The sequence below is a fragment of the Enhydra lutris genome, unplaced genomic scaffold (genome assembly GCF_002288905.1).
Source record: "Enhydra lutris kenyoni isolate GAN:26980312 unplaced genomic scaffold, ASM228890v2 scaffoldscaffold81, whole genome shotgun sequence".
NCBI classification, from domain to species: Eukaryota; Metazoa; Chordata; class Mammalia; order Carnivora; family Mustelidae; genus Enhydra; species Enhydra lutris.
In genome coordinates, this window is record NW_019154165.1 from 4,084,284 (window position 1) to 4,101,220 (window position 16,937).

At 36.8% G+C, this 16,937-nt stretch overlaps 1 protein-coding gene across 1 annotated transcript in view; it reads left to right on the forward strand.

Moving 5' to 3' along the window:
- Positions 1-16,937, forward strand: part of LOC111161014 (oligophrenin 1) — a 540,219-nt gene that overhangs the window by 267,280 nt on the left and 256,002 nt on the right. The window contains exon 6 of the mRNA XM_022524453.1: positions 4,594-4,695. Within this exon, the coding sequence (XP_022380161.1) occupies positions 4,594-4,695 (102 nt within the window). The remainder of the gene's footprint in view (positions 1-4,593; positions 4,696-16,937) is intronic.

Sequence of the window (16,937 nt, forward strand, 5' to 3'; positions counted from 1 at the left end):
GGCCAACCAAATCCAGCAGCATATAAAAATATGTGTATACCATAACCAAGTGAAATTTGTCCCTTGAATGCATGGTTGGTTTAACATCCAACAAAAATCAATCAATATTGTATAACATATTAATGGGTTATAGGACAAAAGTACATGAACATCTCAGCACAAAGAAGTCTTTTGACAAAATTCAGCACCCTATCATGATAAAAGTATTTTACAAACTAGGAATAGATGGGAACTTTCTCAACCTGTTAATTGAGAAATATAAAAACCCCATTACTAATACCATATACATAATAGTGAAAGACTATAATCTTTCCCTCTAAATCAAGAAATCAAGGGTGTCCACTCTTGGCACTTCTATTTACCATTGTTCTGGGGGTTCTACCCAGAATAAATAGCCAAGATTGGACAGGAAGAAGTAAAACTGTCTCTATTTGCTGATTACATCATCTTATATATAGAATCCTAAGTTACACACACACACACACACCCCATTGGAATTAGTTCATGAAGGTTGCAGGATACAAAATCAATATACAAAAATAAGTTGTATTTCTATACACTATTAGTAAATGATCTGAAAATTAAATTTAAAAATTCCCACTTGCAGTAGCATCAAAATATTACTTACGTATAAATTTTTAAAAGTGCAAGTCATATACATTGAAAAGTACAAAACATTAATGGTATAAATTAACTAATACTTAAATAAATAGAAAGGTAAATAGAAACACATCTTGTGTTCATGAGTCAGACTTCATATTGCTAAGATAGGATAGTTACAGAATTGATCTGCAGATTCAGTGTCATCTTTACCAAAATTCCAGCTGGCCATTTTTCATAGCTTGATAAGGTAACCCTAAAATCCAAACAGAAGACTAGATAGAAAAAGAAATATTGAAAAATGAGTCACAGTCTTTAATTTCAGAACTTGTTACAAAGCTACAGTAATCAAGGCAGTGTGGTGCTGACATGAAGATAGATATATGGATTAATAGAATAGAACTGAGAGTCCAGAAATAAACCTATACATTTAAGGCTAATTGATATTTTCTGAGAATGCCAAAACAAATCAATAGGGAATGAATAGTCTTTAGAACAAATGGTTCTGAGACTACTCACTCTCCATATGCAAAAGTATGAAGTTGGAGCCCTATATTACACTGCGTTCAAAAATTAAAACCAAAAAATATAAAGTTCTTGGAAGAAAATATAGCTATAAATCTTCATGACCTTTAATCAGGCAGCGTTTTCTGAGATATAACACCAAAAACACAAGAAATTGAAGAAAATAGGCTGATTGGACTTCACAAAATTAAAAATGTTCATGCTTCAAAGGACACTACCAATAAAGTCCCAAAACAACCCAAAGAATGGGAGAAAATACACCACAGGTGGTATTCAGAGTTATGTAATAAATTCTTGTAACTTGAAAATATAAAGATACAAACCAAATTTATAAATGGGGAAAATAATTAAATATTTCTTTGAAGAATATACATATGTGTGTATGTATACAGGTATACACAAAGGGTCAATAAACACATGAAAAGACATCATTAGACATTTGGAAGTCAAATTACAGTACATGGAAGTTAACACCCACTAGGTTATTTGTAACCAAAAAGACACATAAGAGTTGGTGAGGATGTGCAGAAATTGGAACTCTCATTCATTGCTGTTAACAATGTAAAATGATATACCTGCTTTGGTAAACCGTTTGGCCATTTCTTAGATAGTCAAACACAGAGTTGCCATATCACTCAGCACTTCCACTACTTATGTATATATGCCCCAAAGAATTGAAAACATGACCACAAAAAATCTTGTACATGAATGTTCACAGCAGCATTATTCATAATTGCTGAGGAAATGGAAATAACCCAAATGTTCATCAACTGATAAATTTATAAAGAATACATGGTATATTCATATAATCAAATATTATTCAGCCATAAAAAAGAATGAAGTACTGATACTTGGATGAATCTTGAAAACATGCTAAAGTATAAGTATATACTTATAAAGTATAAGAAGATGCACACATGGTCACATATTGTATGGCTAGAATTATATGAAATCTCTATAATACACAAATCCATAGAGACAAAAATTAAAGTGTGGCTTCTTGAGGTGAGTATTGGGAGAAGGGAGGAAATGACTGCTAATAGGTATAGGGTTTATCTTAGGTGATGGAAATATTCTGGAATTAGCAGTGATGGTTGCACAACTTTGTAAATACACTAAAAACCCCTGAATTATTCACTTTAAAAGGATGAATTTTATGATATGTGAATTATATTTCATAGTTTTTATTTTAAAAAAGGAATTGGAGGAGGAAGTGACCAATAGAACTTTATCTGTTCTTAGAAAAGTCGCAGACATTTTCTGGCCCCAATGCTTTCTTCAAGGAATTGCTACTTTGAAAAATTCACCAGCTATAGGAACAGTTTATCTTACCAATGTTTTGTGTGAAAATTTCTATCTCATGTGTTTTGGTATGAGTTTTGGCTAGGGCTATAGACCTGCTTCAGTTTTATTCACAAAGTTTCTTGGTTATTTACAGGCCTCCTGAGTGTAATTCCTCGTATAGTCATCTGGGCTCTATTTGACTATGTGGAAGAAATCAAATAGATCTATATATTATGTGACCTTGGGCGAGTTAGTTCACTTTTTTAGAACCTTAAGTTCCTTTACAACATCTATTTCTCAGGGTTTTGAAGACTAAGTGAAATAATGGATTATAAGTACCTACTTCACTGCCTGACCTGATGTGGACCTCAGTTAATGATAGCTTCCTCTCTACTTCTTTATCTTTGGTAAAAAGCACTTTCTTTCTGGGTCAGAGGTCACTGATTTCTGTCCTGGCTTTCTGCCTGGGATCAGATTGCCTCTAGAAATAAATCATGGGGGACGTTTTTTTTTTCTTTTTTTTTTTAATTTTATTTTTTATAAACGTATGCTATATTTTTATCCCCAGGGGTACAGGTCTGTGAATTGCCAGGTTTACACACTTCACAGCACTCACCATAGCACATACCCTCCCCAATGTCCATAACCCCACCCCCCACCCCCCCTCCCCCCAGCAACCCTTTTGGTTTTTTGTTTTTCTTTCTTCTTTTTGTCTGTGTGTCTCTTGCAGTAATTGGCACACTGTAGGTGCTCTGTGAATTTGGATTTACTATGACACAACAGTCTTTTTACATGAATTTCCCAGCATGGTGTTAAGAGGATTGCAGAGTGTCAGCATTACTGTGTAACAGATGAGCATTTTTTTTAAAGATTTTATTTAGTTATTTGACAGACAGAGATCACAAGTAGGCAGAGAGGCAGGCAGAGAGAGAGAGGAAGGGAAGCAGGCTCTCCGCCGAGCAGAGAGCCCGATGCGGGGCTCGATCCCAGGACCCTAAGACCATGACCTGAGCCGAAGGCAGAGGCTTAACCCACTGAGCCACCCAGGCGCCCCCAGATGAGCATTTTTTTTTTAAAGATTTTATTTATTTATTTGACAGAGAGAGATCACAAGCAGGCAGAGAGGCAGGCAGAGAGAGAGGAGGAAGCAGGCTCCCTGCTGAGCAGAGAGCCCGATGCGGGGCTCGATCCCAGGACCCTGAGATCATGACCTGAGCCGAAGGCAGTGGCTTAAGCCACTGAGCCACCCAGGCGCCCCCCAGATGAGCATTTTTAATGCTCCTTTGGAGCTGTGTGACTTTCGGTTGTGCTGAGGCAGAGAACTTAATTAAATTTCATACTTAAGGAGAGTGATGACTGAGTTCTCCATCTTCCGTAAGGCTTTTTGACTCTTGGTCTCTAGCTACATTTTCCAGGATTGTTTCCTCATTTTTAATAGCATCTTTTAATAGGCAGTAGCAAAAACTTAAGCAGTGTCAAAGAACTGATCATTTATAGGGGCAGTCCAAGGTTTCTATTGCCTTGGAAATGTTTTACTTAGTATTAGTCTGTCTAAATGCATTGTATCTTACTTTTAAAGGCATATATTTAGTTTATCACTATGTTCCTTCTTTCTCCTTTGAAAAAAATGAATGAGTAGTTAATGCATGTGAAAAAAAAAACAAGAAAAATATTGGGAAGAAGAAAAAGTAACAAGTGTATAGGCCCATGTTAAGTGTCATTTTCTGTGCAGCAGCTCCCAGAGCCTTCAGCTCTACTAATAGGAATTTCCAATTGTGTAGGTGGAATGGTTCAGGGTTATATTTGAGGAAGGTGAAACTGCTGAGACCAATGCAAAAGCAAATTCTCTCTTTCTTTATTCTTTCCAGAGGCTAGAGAGATTGGAAAGCTGACACATGAAACCTGACACTGCATTCTTTATTCTCAGTTCTGAGTGGAGTGAATTAAAAACTATAGATATCTTTTTTTTTAAGATTTTATTTGTTTGACAGAGAGAGAGATCACAAGTAGGCAGAAAGAGAAGGGAAACAGACTCTCTGCTGAGCAGTGAGCCCGATGCAGTGCTCGATCCCAGGACCTGAGATCATAACCTGACTCAAAGGCAGAGGCTTAACCCACTGAGCCATGCAGGGTGCCCCCAAAATACATAGATATCTTAATGTGTGCTTTCTCTCCCACATCTAGGAGCGGAAAAAAAAATTTGAAAAGGATGGTGAGCGGTTTTATTCCTTGCTGGATCGGCACTTACATCTATCTTCCAAAAAGAAAGAATCTCAGTTACAAGAGGTATGTTCAAAAAGCTTGTTCCCACTTTCCTTTGCTGGCCGTGCCTTGGTAACATTGGGATCTTCCTATTAAAAAGTTTTCCTCCTGCCCTGCCTCAGCAAGGTTCCATTATAATATTAGTGCTTACAGTTAAAACTTTTGCCTGGGACTCAGGAGCCTTGAGTTCTCAAAGCAGCTCCGCCAGTAATTTACCATGTGACATTTTTGTTATTGTTTGTTTGTTTTTTGGACCTTAGAATAAATAATTTAATACATAGTTTATGTTAGCAATAAAATGCAAGTATGAGAAAATAAAATTTCACCATACAACACTATTACAATACTATTGACTATATTTCTTATGCTATGCCTTTTATTCCTGTGACTTAGTCACGCCATAACTAGAAGTCTGTATCTCTCACTCCCCCTCACACATTTTGTCCACCCCCTTTCCTTGGCAACCATCAGTTTTTTTCTATTTATAGGTCTCATTCTGCTTTTTGTTCATTTATTCGTTTGTATTGCTTCTTAAATTCCATACATCAGTAAAATTATATGGTTATGAATCTTTCCAGTTTGACTTATTTCACTTAACATAATACCTTCTAGAGCCATCCGTATTGTCACAAACAGCAAGATCTCATCATTTTTCATGCCCGCATAATTTTCTAACATCTACATCTTCCCTATCCATTCATCTATCAATGAATATTTAGTTTTTTTCCATATCTTAGTTACTGTAAATGCTGCAATAAAGATAGGGGTGCATATACCTTTTTGAATTAGTGTTTTTATTTTCTTTGTATAAATATCCAGTAGTAAAATTTCTGGATCATATGGTAATGCTAATTTTAATTTTTTGAGGCGCCTCCATACTGTTTTCCACAGTGGCTGCCCCAGTTTACATTCCTACCAGCAGTACTTAAGGGTTCCTTTTTCTTCACATCTTCCCTGACACTTGTTATTTCTTGTCTTTCATGGTGTGACTGCGGAACATTTTTTTCTTGTCCTCATGTTCCCTATCAAAGGAGAAGTGGTACTCAGTGATCTCCAGAGTTCCTTTCAGTTCTATGTTTCTGATTCCAGTATCTACATGAGGATAAAGTTAAACTAGTGCTGTATTTGATAGATCAGGAGCAAATCTTCTACATTTTTCCCGAGATATTCCAACATTAGCTTTTTTTTTAAATGGGCTTTCAGTGACTTCAGTTCAATTAAGCCACTATTCCAAGTGTGTATTCCACATGCCAGGTACTATGCTGGGTGCAACTGGACTACAAAGACAATGAGACATACTTCCTGTCCTTCTGCAGCTTCTAATTGGAATGCTAAAATAAGAATACACATGATAGGGGCACCTGGGTGGCTCAGTGGGTTAAAGCCTCTGCCTTTGGCTCAGGTCATGATCCCAGGGTCCTGGGATCAAGCCCCACATCGGGCTCTCTGCTCATCGGGGAACCTGCTTCCCCCTCTCTCTCTGCCTGCCTCCCTGCCTACATGTGATCTCTGTCTGTCAAATAAATAAATAAATAATCTTTAAAAAAATACACATGATACTTAAACAAGTAGAGTTTTTACGGGCTGTAACAAAAATGTGTATGCGGTGTCCTTGTAGAGGTGGGAAGGTGTTGAAAGATAAAAAATGCTTTGGATGTGGAGATTTGCCTTGGTACCATAGTGGTGCCCATTCAGCAAAAGGTAAAGTCTTTGACAGAAATGGAGAAATGGACCTCTCACATGGAGGGAAGTGGTCCCAAGAATAGAAAACATGGAGTATGTTTGGAATATGGTTTGACCAGAATTTTCATTGCTATTGGAGAGTAGTGAGAGACAAGATAGGATCAGGCAATTGAGGTCATATTATAGAGTAATAGGCTCAGGAGTTTGTATTGAATTCTTTTGGCCCTGGGAGGATCATTGAGAGCTTTTGGTAGTACAAGCAATATGAGTAGAATTCTGTTTTAAGAATCTTAAACTGTCTGAGGTTGTAAGATGAATTAGACCTGAGAGAGAGTGGAAGCAAGAAAACCAGTTTAGGAAACTATTGCTATGATCTAGAGGAGAGAGCCTAAGTCACACGAGTGGCACTGGAGAAGGAAGGGAAGGAATTAACTGATTAAAACTGTTTTCAGTGGTAGCGTGCCTGGTGTGGCTCAGTCAAACACTGGACTTTGATTTCAGCTCACATCATGGTCTTAGGGTCATGGGATTGAGCTCTGCACTGGGCAAGGAGCCTGTTTAAGAATTTCTCTCTTCCTCTCTCTCTGCTCCTCTCCCCACCCATGTGAGTTCTCTTTCTCTCTCTCTTTCTAAAATAAATAAAACCTTAAAAAATAAAACTTTTAATGGATAGTTGAATAATAGGTCCAGTAAAAGTTGGAGATATTTTAGATTCAAGTATAAAAGGAGACACTCAATTGAGTAAAGTCTTTGACATGGCTATGAAAGTTCTTAGAAATCATCTTATCCAAGGTTACAGAGATTGTAACAAAGCTGAATCTTATCTCCTGATATGTGCTTTGGTGACTCTCCATTAATTATATCATGTCAGGAGCCTCAGTGGTGAATAGAGTTAGTATTGAAAAGGTGAAGGACTACTTTTCTTCTATAAAGTGGAATAGTCTGAGGTCTTCTGTCATTTTCCTTCTGCGGTCTTTTGTTTTCTTCCTTTTGCATCTATTCTTGATTAGGTTCCTAAGCAGAAAGGAGTTAACATAATAGGCCTGAGTCTACTATGATTAGAAAAATCTGACTACAAGATTAGCTCTTGGCTTGTATCTGGGAACTTGGCTAGTGAACAGTTTCTTACACAGGATATAAAATTTTCCCTAAATGGTTAGAGTGACTCACTGTGCCTAGACTGCCTATACAAACAATGTGTTTTATGTTGAACATCTTATTCTCTTCTGGGAGTCTGGAATTTTGGTATATGCTTAGCAGTGGGTGCCTCTGTACAACCCCCAACAAATACCTAGGGCACTGAGTCTAAAGAGCTTCCACGGTAGACAAAATTTCACACGTGTTGTTATAACTTGCTGCTGGAGACATTAATTGTGTCCTGTGTGACTGTTTTAAGGGAGAACTCTTGGAAGCTTTCACCTAGCTTCCTCTAGACTTCATCCCATATATTTTTCCCTTTGGTGATTTTGCTCTATATTCTTTCACTAAAGTAAATATTAGCCATGAGTATGACTATTAGCTGAGTCCTTTGAGTCCCTCTAGAGAGTTACCAAACGTGGGGATTTGTAACCCTGGACACAGTCCAAATTTATTCTTTTTGAGGATTTTACAATGAAAGCTTTCTGGAATGTCCTAGAAGTTTCGTGTTTTATGTAGATGTTCCTGGTGACTTTCCTAAAGAGCAAGAATGTAGCCTTTGCACTTCTTCAACTAAAAATAATCTGGGGGACCCTGTGTCACTTTTTTTAAAATAAGAAACTTTATTTTTAGAGCAGTTTTAGGTTTACAGAAAAATTGAACATAAGTACAGAGTTCCTATATATCCCTAATTCCCAGCATGCACTTTTCTCTACTATTAACATTTTTATTAGTGAGATACATTGATACAATTGGTGAGCCAATGTATTGTATATTCTGTGGGTTTTGACAAATGTATAATGACATGAATTCACCATTATACTATCATGTAGAATAGTGTCACTGCCAGAAATATCTGAGAGCACCACCTATTCATTCCTTCATTATCCTTCCCCAACCTGCAAACCCCTAGAAACTATTGATCTTTTTATGGTCTCCATATTTTTGCCTTTTCAAGAATATTTTATTGTTGAAATTATACAGCATGTAGCATTTTCAGATTGGCTTCTTTCATCTGGCAGTATGCATTTAAGTTTCTTCTGTGTCTTTTCATGACTTAATAGCTCACTTATTTTTAGTGCTGAATAATATTACATTGTGTGGATTTACCATGGCTTTTTTAAAAAAGATTTTATTTATTTATTTGACAGATAGAGATAACAAGTAGTCAGAGAGGCAGGCAGAGAGAGAGAGAGAGAGAGAGAGGAGGAAGCAGGCTCCCTGCTGAGCAGAGAGCCTGATTCGGGGCTTGATTCCAGGACCCTGGGAACATGACCTGAGCTGAAGGCAGAGGCTTTAACCCACTGAGCCACCCAGGTGCCCCTACCATGGCTTTTTTTTTAATCTTTTCACCTCTTGAAGGATATCTTGGCTTCCTCTCAACTTTGTCAATTTTTTTTTAAGATTGTTATTTGAAAGAGAGAGAGCACGCATGAGAGAGAGTACAAATGGGAGTGGGGCAAAGGGAGAGGGAGAAGCAGGAGCCCCACTGAGCAGGGAGCCTGAATCAGGGCTTGATTCCTGGACCCTGGGATCAGGACCTGAGCTGAAGGCAGATGCTTAAGTGACTGAGCCACCCAGGTGTCCCTCAGATTTGTCAGTTATTAATGATGCTGCTATCAACATTTGTGAAGAGGTTTTTATGTACGTGATTTTTCAAATAATTTGGGCAATTATCCAAAACCACAATTGCTAAATTGCATGGTAAGAGTAAATTTAGTTTTGTAAGAAGCTGTCAAAATTTCTTTCAAGTGACTGCCATTTTTTATTTCTATCATCAATGAGTGAGAGCTCTTGTTGCTCTTGTTCTCTTTGCCAGCATTTGGTGTTTGTGTTTTGGATTTTAGTCATTCTAATAGGTCTGCACTGTTACCTCTTTGCTATTATAATTTTCATTTCCTGGGCAATTTTCTTGGGTCCCTTCCCTCTTCAGGAGCTTTGTACTATTGCTTGACCCTATTGCTCAATACACTTTGCTTTGCTGTCCACCAAAAACAAAACAAAACAAAACAAAAAAAAACATTTCCCTAATGACATGATGCTGAACATTTTTCATATGCTTTTTTTGCCATGTACAGATCTCTTGTTGAAGTGTCTATTCAAATATTTTACCCTTTTTAATTGGACTGCTTTCTTACTATTGCATTTTAAGAGCTGGATGTCTATTTTATTTTTATTTCTATTTTTTATTTTCATGTGTGAGGGTGGAGGGGGCAGAGAGGCAGAGGAAAAGAGAGAAACAGACTCCCCACTGAGTGGGAAGCCCAATATGGGACTTGATCCCAGGACCCCAAGATCATGACATTAGCTGAAGGCAGTTGATTAACTGACTGAGCCACCCAGGTGGCTTTTCTTAAAAGCCATTTATTTTTATTTCTTAATTTTAATAAATTTTTAAATTCTTTTTTTTTAAACAATATCCTACTACTGTCCACCTGTCACCGCCCCCCCACCCCACCCCAGATAAGAGATATTTATTTCAACTTTCTAGGAGTAAAAATAAAATTTTAACTTGGGTTTTTGTTTAAAGTTTTTATTTAAATTCTAGTTAGTTAACATATATTATAATGCTGGTTTCAGGAGTAGAATTTAGTGATTCTTCACTTACATATAACACCCAGCACTCATCATAAGTGCCCTCCTTAATAACCATTACTCATTTAGCCCATCCCCCTGCCCACCTCCCCTCCAGCAACCATAGTTTGTTCTCTGTAGTTAAGAGTCTGTTTTTGGTTTGCCCCCTCTCTTATTTCCCCCTATATTCATTTGTTTTGTTTCTTAGATTCTACATATGAGTGGAATCGTGCAGTATTTGTCTTTCTTTGACTGATTTATTTTGCTTAGCATAGTACACTCCAGCTCCATCCACGTCCTTGCCAATGGCAAGTTCCTTCTTTTTGATGGCTAAGAATATATATATATATATATATATATATACACACACACACACACACACACACATACACATATAAATGTGATATATATATATAGATATAGATATAGATATATCCCCCCCACATTTCTTCATACAATCATCAATTGATGGGCATTTGGGCTTTTTCATAATTCAGCTATTGTTGATATTGTTGCTTGTTTCCCTATTTTATATATCAGCCCTTTATGAGATGAGTGTTTTGAAAAGATATTCTTCCAGTCTATGGCTTGTCTTTCATTCTCTTAACTGAGTGTTTCACAAAGTGGACATAGTTTTTCTTATTTCTTTTTTTTTTAAATTTTTAAAATTTTTTTAATTTTATTTTTTATAAACATATAATATATTTTTATCCCAAGGGGTACAGGTATGTGAATCGCCAGGTTTACACACTTCACAGCACTCACCATAGCACATACTGTCCCCAATGTCCATAAACCAACCACCCTCTCCCTACCGCCCTATCCCCGGCAATCCTCAGTTTGTTTTGTGAGATTAAGAGTCTCTTATGGTTTGTTTCCCTCCCAATCACATCTTGTTTCATTTATTCTTTTCCTACCCCCCAGGCCTCCCATGTTGCCTCTCAAATTCCTCATATCAGGGAGAACATATGATAATTGTCTCTGATTGACTTATTTCACTAAGCATAATACCCTCTAGTTCCATCCATGTCATCACAAATAGCAAGATTTCATTTCTTTTGATGGCTGCATTCCATTGTGTGTGTATGTATATATATATATATGTATATACATATATATATACCACATCATCTCTATCCATTCATCTGTTGATGGACATCTAGGTTCTTTCCATAGTTTGGCTATTGTAGACATTGCTGCTATAAACATTCATGTGCACGTGCCCCTTTGGATCACTACATTTGTATCTTTAGGGTAAATACCCAGTAGTGCAATTGCTGGGTTATAGGGTAGCTCTATTTTCAACTTTTTGAGGAACCTCCATGCTGTTTTCCAGAGTGGCTGCACCAGCTTGCATTCCCAACAGTGTAGGAGGGTTCCCCTTTCTCTGCATCCTCATCAGCATCTGTCGTTTCCTGACTTGTTAATTTTAGCCATTCTAACTGGTGTGAGGTGGTATCTCACTGTGGTTTTGATTTGTATTTCCCTGATGCCGAGTGATATGGAGCACTTTTTCATGTGTCTGTTGTCCATCTGGATGTCTTCTTTGCAGAAATGTCTGTTCATGTCCTCTGCCCATTTCTTTACTGGATTATTTGTTCTTTGGATGTTGAGTTTGATAAGTTCTTTATAGATTTTGGATACTAGCCCTTTATCTGATGTGTCTTTTGCAAGTATCTTCTCCCATTCTGTCAGTTGTCTTTTGATTTTGTTGACTGTTACCTTTGCTGTGTGCAAAAGCTTTTGATCTTGATGAAGTCCCAATAGTCCATCTTTGCCCTTCTTCCCTTGCCATTGGCAATGTTCCTAGGAAGAAGTTGCTGTGGCTGAGGTCGAAGAGGTTGTTGCCTGTGTTCTTCTCAAGGATTTTGATGGATTCCTTTCTCACATTGATGTCCTTCATCCATTTTGAGTCTATTTTCATGTGTGGTGTAAGGAAATGGTCCAGTTTCATTTTTCTGCCTGTGGCTGTCCAATTTTCCCACATCATTTGTTTAAGAGACTGGCTCTTTTCCATTGGACATTCTTTCCTGCAGTTGACGATTAGTTGACCATAGAGTTGAGGGTCTATTTCTGGGCTCTCTATTCTGTTCCATTTATCTATGTGTCTGTTTTTGTGCCAGTATCATACTGTCTTGATGATGACAGCTTTGTTATAGATCTTGAAGTCTGGAATTTTGATGCCACAAACATGGCTTTCTTTTTCAATATTCCTCTGGCTATTCGAGATCTTTTCTGGTTCCATACAAATTTTAGGATTATTTGTTCCATTTCTTTGAAAAAAATTGATGGTATTTTGATAGGGATTGAGTTAAATGTGTAGATAGCTTTAGGTAGCATAGATATTTTCACAATATTTGTTCTTCCAATCCATGAGCATGGAAGATTTTTCCATTTCTTTATGTCTTTCTCAGTTTCTTTAGTGAGTACTTTATAGTTTTCTGAGTACAGATTCTTTGCCTCTTTGGTTAGGTTTATTCCTAGGTATCTTATGGTTTTGGGTGCAATTGTAAATGGGATTGACTCCTTAATTTCTCTTTCTTCTGTCTTGCTATTGGTGTATATAAATGCAACTGATTTCTGAGCATTGATTTTATATCCTGACACTTTACTGAATTCCTGTATGAGTGCAGGCGGTTTTGGAGTGGAGTCTTTTGGGTTTTCCACATAAAGTATCATTTGCACATGTTGGGAGTTTTCCACATAAAGTATCATTTGTAAAGATTGAGAATTTGACTTCCTATTTGCTGATTTGGATGCTTTTAATTTCTTTTTGTTTTTATTGTCTGATTGCTGAGGCTAGTACTTCTAGCAGTGGTGATAATGGACATCCCTGCCATGTTCCTGACCTTAGCGGAAATGCTCTCAGTTTTTCTCCATTGAGAATGATATTTGGGGTGGTTTTTCATAGATGGCTTTGGTAATATTCAGCTATGTAGCCTCTATCCCTACACTTTGCAGAGTTTTAATCAGGAAAGGATGCTCTATTTGTCAAATACTTCTTTCAGCATCTATTGAGAGCATCATACAGTTCTTGTTCTTTCTTTATTAATTCATTGTATCATATTGATTGATTTTCCGATGTTGAACCAACCTTCTAGTCCTGGGATAAATCCCACTTTGTCATGGTGAATAGTCCTTTTAATATACTGTTGGAGCCTATTGGCTAATATTTTAGTGAGAATTTTCGCATCTGTGTTCATCAAGGATATTGGTCTGTAATTTTTTTTTTTTTGATGGGATCTTTGTCTGGTTTTGGGATGAAGGTAAATGTTGGCCTCATAAAATGAGTTTGGACGTTTTCCTTCCATTTCTATTTTTTGGAACAGTTTCAGGAGAATTGGAATTAATTTTTCTTTAAATGTTTAGTAGAATACCCCTGGGAAGCCGTCTGGCCCTGGACTCTTGTTTGTTGGGAGATTTTTGATGAGTGCTTTAATCTCCTTACTGGTTATGGGTCTGTTCAGGTTTTCTATCTCTTCCTGGTTCAGTTGTGGTAGTTTATATGTCTCTAGGAATGCATCCATTTCTTCCAGATAGTCAAATTTGCTGGTGTATAGTTGCTCTTAATGTGTTCTTATAATTGTTTGCATTTCTTTGGAGTTGGTTGTGATCTCTCCTCTTTCATTCATGATTTTATTTATTTGGGTCCTTTCTCTTTTCTTTTTGATAATATGGCCAGGGGTTTATCAATCTTATTAATTCTTTCAAAGAACCAGCTCCTAGTTTCGTTGATTTGTTCTATTTTTGTTGTTGTTGTTGTTGTTGTTGTTGTTGTTGTTGTTTCTATTCCATTGATTTCTGCTCTGATCTTTATTTTTTCTCTTCTGCTAGGTTTAGGCTTTCTTTGTTGTTCTTTCTCCAGCTCCTTTAGGTGTTGGGTTAGGTTGTGTATATGAGACCTTTCTTGTTTGTTGAGAAAGGTTTTTATCACTCTGTATTTTCCTCTCAGGACTGCCTTTGCTGTGTCTCACAGAATTTGAACCATTGTGTTTTCATTATCATTTGTTTCCATGACATTTTTCAATTCGTCTTTAATTTTCTGGTTGACTCATTCATTCCTTAGAAGGATGCTGTTTAGTCTCCATGTATTTGGGTTCTTTCCAAATTTCCTCTTGTGATTGAGTTCTAACTTCTGATTATTGTGGTCTGAAAATATGCAGGGAATAATCCCAATCTTTTGGTACTGGTTGAGACCTGATTTGTGACCCAGGATGTGATCTATTCTGGAGAATGTTCCATGTACACTAGAGAAGAATGAATATTCTGTTGCTTTGGGATGGAATGTTCTGTATATATCTGTGATGTCCATCTGGTCTGGTGTGTCATTTAAGGCCTGTATTTCCTTGTTGCTCTTTTGCTTGGATGATCTGTCCATTTCAGTGAGGGTTTTTTAAAGTCCCCTACTATTATTGTATTATTGTCAATGTGTTTCTTTGATTTTGTTATTATGTGGTTTATATAGTTGCCTGCTCCCATGTTATGAGCATAGTTATTTAAAATTGTTAGATCCTGTTGTTGGACAGACCCTTTGAGTATGATATAGTGTCCTTCCTCATCTCTTATTACAGTCTTTGGCTTAAAATCTAATTGATCTGATATAAGGATCGGCACCCCAGCTTTCTTTTGATGTCCATTAGCATGGTGAATTGTTTTCCACCTCTCACTTTAAATCTGGAGGTATCCTTGGGTTTAAAATGAGTTTCTTGTAGACAGCATATTGATGGGTTTGATTTTTTTATCCATTCTGATACCCTATGTCTTTTGATTGGGGCATTTGGCCCATTTACATTCAGGGTAACTATTGAGAGATATGAATTTAGTGCTATTGTATTGCCTGTAAGGTGACTATTATTGTATATTTTCTGTTCCTTTCTGGTCTACTACTTTTAGGCTCTCTCTTTGCTTAGAGGACCCCTTTCAGTATTTCTTGCAGAGCTGGTTTGGTGTTTACAAACTCTTTCAGTTTTTGTTTGTCCTAGAAGCTTTTTATCACTCCTTCTATTTTCAATGATAACCTAGCTGGATATAGTATTCTTGGCTGCATGTTTTTTTCATTTAATGCTCTGAATATATCATGCCAGTTCTTTCTGGCCTCCCAGTTCTCTGTCGATAAGTCTGCTGCCAATCTATTATTTTTACCACTGTATGTTAAAGACTTCATATCCTGGGCTGCTTTCCGGATTTTCTCTTTGTCACTAAGTCTTGTAAATTTTACTATTAGATGATGGGTTGTGGACCTATTCTTACTGATTTTGAGGGGGCTCTCTGAGCCTCCTGGATTTTGATGCTTGTTCCCTTTGCCATTTTAGGAAAATTCTCTACAATAATTCACTCCAATATACCTCCTGCCCCCTCTCTCTTTCTTCTTCTCCTGGAATCCCAATTATTCTAATATTGTTTCGTCTTATGGTATCACTTATTTCTCAAGTTCTCCCCTTGTGGTCCAGTAGTTGTTTGTCTCTCTTTTCCTCAGCTTCTTTATTCTTTGTCATTTGGTCTTCTATATCACTAATTCTCTCTTCTGCCTCATTTATCCTAGCAATAAGATCCTCCATTTTTGAGTGTACCTCATAAATAGCTTTTTTTATTTCAACTTGGTTAGATTTTAGTTCTTTTATTTCTCCAGAAAGGTCTTTTATTTCTCCAGACAGATTTCTCTAATATCTTCTGTGCCTTTTTTGAGGCATGCAAGAACCTTGAGAATCATCATTCTGAACTCTAGATTTGACATATTATCAATGTCCATATTGATTAGGTCCCTGGCCTTTGGTACTGCCTCTCATTCTTTTTTTTTTTTTTTTGTGGTGAGTTTTTCAGTCTTGTCATTTTATCCAGGTAAGAATGTATGAAGGAGAGAATAAAATAATAAAAGGGTGGCAAAGACCTCCATAAAATGTGCTTTATCCAAATCAGAAGAGACCCCAAATCCTGGGGTGGGGCAAGTAAGGGGGTAAAAAGAAGTTCAGAAAAAAAAAATTTTAAAAAGAAAAAAATAAAGAGAAAAATCTAAAAAAGAAAAATATATATACATATATTAGAGTGGTGGATAGAACAGGGTCACCCACTTAATTTTGGGAGTATTTTGGTCTTTTAGAAGAAACTACCTCCCAAAATTTTAAAGAATGAAAAACATATATAATGGTAAACACGATGAAGGGATGGAATATGAGTATAAAGATGAAAAACTGTTTTTAAAAAAATTTTCAAAAAAAGGAATTGATAAGTTGTTTGGTAAAATAAAGAAAAAGAAAGTGGAGAGAATTTCCTCGGTCTGGAGACTAGAACAAGGCCCTGTGCTAGATTTAGGTTATATTTTGATCTATTAGAAGAAGTTGTATCCCAAAATTTTTTAGACGAAAAAACCCTATGTTTATACAAAAAATAAAGTTAGATAGTATGAAGGATAAAATATGACTATAATAATGAAGTTCCAAAAAAGATTTTTTTTGAAAGGTATTGTTAAGATAAACTAGTTAAAAATGTTAAAAGAGGAAAGGGTAAAAGTTAAAAAAAAATAGCAGAAGGCAAAAAAAAAATTTAAAAAAATTAATTAACTTTGTAAGGCTAAAGAATCATGGGGTAAAGCCATGAATTCCATGCTTTGCTTTCTCCTCCTCTGGAATTCCACTGTTCTCCTTGGTAAGTGAACTTGGTCGTGGCTGGATTTCTTGGTGATCTTCTTGGGGAGGGGCCTGTTGCAGTGATTCTTAAATGCCTTTGCCCAAGGTGAAATTGCACCACCCTTACCAGGAGCCAGGCTAAGTTATCCACTCGGGTTTGCTTTCAGGAAATTTTGTTCCCTGAACACTTTCTGTAGAGTTCCAGAGGACACGAACGAAAATGGCGGCCTCCCAGTCTTCAGCCCGGAG